The sequence below is a fragment of the Neofelis nebulosa genome, chromosome 14 (assembly GCF_028018385.1).
Source record: "Neofelis nebulosa isolate mNeoNeb1 chromosome 14, mNeoNeb1.pri, whole genome shotgun sequence".
Classification (NCBI taxonomy): Eukaryota; Metazoa; Chordata; class Mammalia; order Carnivora; family Felidae; genus Neofelis; species Neofelis nebulosa.
Window position 1 is genome coordinate 5701583 of NC_080795.1, and position 3592 is coordinate 5705174.

The 3592-nt window shown below is 43.8% G+C and overlaps 1 protein-coding gene across 1 annotated transcript; it reads left to right on the forward strand.

The window, feature by feature from the left end:
• Nucleotides 1-1731: 1731 nt before the first annotated feature.
• On the forward strand, nt 1732-3153 carry LOC131494842 (pre-mRNA-splicing factor RBM22). Its single transcript, XM_058699559.1, has one exon. It carries the CDS (start codon nt 1795-1797, stop codon nt 3055-3057), a length of 1263 nt encoding a protein of 420 aa, XP_058555542.1. The 5' UTR covers nt 1732-1794; the 3' UTR covers nt 3058-3153.
• The last annotated feature ends 439 nt before the right edge of the window (nt 3154-3592 follow it).

Consider the following 3592-nt stretch of genomic DNA (forward strand, 5'->3'; position numbering starts at 1 on the left):
ACAATAAAACCGTCAACTTAGAATGACAGACTTGCAAAGCGGAAGTGCAATAAAGATCCTTCAGACAAACAGAAATTGAAAGACGTCATTATTCGCAGACTTGAAATACAAGAAATGTTAAGAAGTTGTTTAGGCAGTCAGAGAATAATGCAGATGAACATTTGCATTTATACAAAGGAATGAAGAGTACCAGAATGGTAAGTATATGGATATATATAAAAAATATTTCCCCCCACTTTTAAATCTCTTTAAAGTACAACCAGGTATTTCAAACAAAATAATAACCAACCACCATGTACTGTCTGGCTTATGCTTCATATGTAAAAACATGTATGAGAAAATAACATCAAAGCCAGGAGTGGGAGGGGTGCCTGGGTGGCTCAGTCAGTTAAGCGTCCGACTTCGGCTCAGGTCATGATCTCCCGGTTGGTTCATGGGTTTGAGACTCGCATCGCGCTCTGTGCTGACAGCTCCGAGCCTGGAGCCTGCTTCGGATTCTGCGTCTCCCTCTCCCTCTGCCCCTCCCTCACTCATGGTCTGTCTCTCTCTCTCAAAAATAAATAAGCATTAAAAAAATATTTTAAATAAAAAAAAAAGCCAGGAGTGGGAAATGGAGGCCAAATGCTACAAAGCTCTTACACTAAACATAAAATGTGTCTTGAGCTTATTTATTATATTTTAAGCTTATTTATTTATTTTGAGAGGAAGAGAGAGCACGAGTGGGGAAGGGGCAGAGAGAGAGAGGAAGGGAGAGAATCCCAAGCAGGCTCTGCACTGTCAGCACAGAGCTTGATCCCATGACCCTGGGATCAAGACCTGAGCCATGGGGCATATCCACTAAATTAGACCATCCACTTTGGGCCTAAAGCAAATTTTAATAAGTTAGAAACCCCAAACATTTAAAAACTAAACATTCACAAGACTAAATAAACCACGGGTCAAAAAAGCAATCACAATTAGAAAATATTTTAAATATAATGAAAGTGAGAACTTTACAAGATCCCAAATTTTGTGGGCTACAGCTGAAACAATGCTCAGAAAGAAATTTATAGTATAAATGCTTTTGAAAACATTAAGGTTTTAAATCAGTGATATCAGCTTTCACTGGACGAGAAAAATAAAGCAACTTAAATTTAAAATAAGCAGAAGAGGGGAGCCCGGGTGGCTCAGCCAGTTAAGCGTCCAACTCTTGGTTTCAGCTCCGGTCATGATCTCGTGGTGCGTGAGTTTGGGCCCTGTGCCAGGCTCTACACAGGCAGCGTGAACCTGCTTGGGATTCTGTCTCTCTCCCTCTCTCTCTCTACTCCTCCCCCACTTGCACTGTCTCTGTCTCTCTCAAAATAAGTAAATAAGCTTAAAAAAATGAATAAAGTCAGCAGAAGAAAATAAATGGTAAAGGTAAAAGTGTAAAAAACCATAAAATGGAAAACGGACAAGAAACAGAGAAGATTCATGAAAGCAAATGCCATTTTTTTTTAAATATGAAAAAAATTGATAAATTTTAGCTAGACTAATCAAGAAAAAAAGAGAAAAGAGGAATTTCTAACATCAGGACTGAAAAAGATGACTTCACCACAGGACTAGGAGATTAAAGGGGTAACATGGAATATTATAAAACAATAGGCCAATAAATTCAATAACTTAGAAAACAGACAGATTTCTTAAACATATAAAATAATGCTCATTAAAGTCAAAATACATTGAATATCTGCCTATTTAAAAATAGGCCTGACGGGATTGTGGCGGTCCTCTCTCCCAACTCGGAAGCCGCCACTGCCTCCAGACGCTCTCAAGATGGCGACTTCTCTGGGTTCCAACACCTACAACAGGCAGAACTGGGAGGATGCGGACTTCCCCATTCTGTGCCAGACATGTCTTGGAGAAAACCCATATATTCGAATGACCAAAGAAAAGTATGGGAAGGAATGCAAAATCTGTGCCAGGCCATTCACAGTATTTCGCTGGTGCCCCGGTGTCCGCATGCGTTTCAAGAAGACTGAAGTGTGCCAAACCTGCAGTAAATTGAAGAATGTCTGTCAGACCTGCCTCTTGGACCTAGAATATGGCCTGCCCATCCAGGTTCGGGATGCAGGATTGTCTTTTAAGGATGATATGCCAAAGTCAGATGTCAACAAAGAATACTACACACAGAATATGGAGAGAGAGATTTCCAACTCTGACGGAACACGGCCAGTTGGCATGTTGGGGAAAGCCACATCCACCAGTGACATGCTACTCAAACTAGCCCGGACCACACCCTACTACAAAAGGAATCGACCCCACATTTGCTCCTTCTGGGTAAAAGGAGAATGTAAGAGAGGAGAGGAGTGTCCATACAGGCATGAGAAGCCAACAGATCCGGATGACCCCCTTGCTGATCAGAACATTAAAGACCGATATTATGGGATCAATGACCCTGTGGCAGATAAGCTTCTAAAGCGGGCTTCAACAATGCCTCGTCTGGACCCCCCAGAGGACAAGACTATCACCACGCTGTATGTTGGTGGTCTGGGCGATACCATTACTGAGACCGATCTAAGAAATCACTTCTACCAGTTTGGGGAGATCCGGACGATCACCGTCGTACAGAGACAGCAGTGTGCGTTCATCCAGTTTGCCACGAGGCAGGCTGCAGAGGTGGCTGCGGAGAAGTCCTTTAATAAGTTGATTGTCAATGGCCGTAGACTCAACGTGAAATGGGGAAGGTCCCAAGCAGCCAGAGGAAAAGAAAAAGAGAAGGATGGAACCACAGACTCTGGGATCAAGCTAGAGCCCGTTCCAGGACTGCCAGGAGCTCTTCCGCCTCCTCCTGCAGCCGAAGAAGAAGCCTCTGCCAACTACTTCAACCTACCCCCAAGTGGTCCTCCAGCCGTGGTGAACATAGCCCTGCCGCCACCCCCTGGTATTGCCCCGCCCCCACCCCCAGGTTTTGGGCCACACATGTTCCACCCAATGGGACCACCCCCTCCTTTCATGAGGGCTCCAGGACCAATCCACTATCCTTCTCAGGACCCTCAGAGGATGGGAGCTCATGCTGGGAAACACAGCAGTCCCTAGCACACTATCAGCACGCCAGGGCTTTACGGAAGAAAGGGCGTTTAAAAATCCCAGTAAATGAATCTTGGAATAAATATATTTTTTCCTTCCTTTGTAGTTTCCGTGGTAGCTGAATGTGTTCAGATGTGGGCAGTCGGAGAACGACAGCCATGCTTTCCTACTCGTGTTCCAAGGATTGATGGACCTCAAATAAGCTGCCATTAACACATCTGGTTACTACTATAACATTGCTAGTAAAACTCAATGCCTGTTCTCCTTACTTGTATGGCGAACAAGCGACTGGGTGAATTGGAATGTCTAACGGAGTTACCATCCCAATTATATATTCATTTTGTATCTTTTTTGGGGGGGAAAAATTGACCTGCGGTAAGATCTTTTTGACCATTTTTATGTCCATTGGGTACTTTTCCTTTTTATCATCTGAGAAAAGATTACTAGTACTAATCATTGTAGTGGCATGAGTGTGATGTAACACTTCGGAAGTCACGTTCTCAAGGAGACAAGTAGAAGCCAGCACCCAGCACAGCCCAGATCC

What these genes read in the sequence shown, in the direction of transcription:
- LOC131494842 (XM_058699559.1), top strand. Translation starts at nt 1,795, where the DNA reads ATGGCGACTTCTCTGGGTTCCAACACCTACAACAGGCAGAACTGGGAG.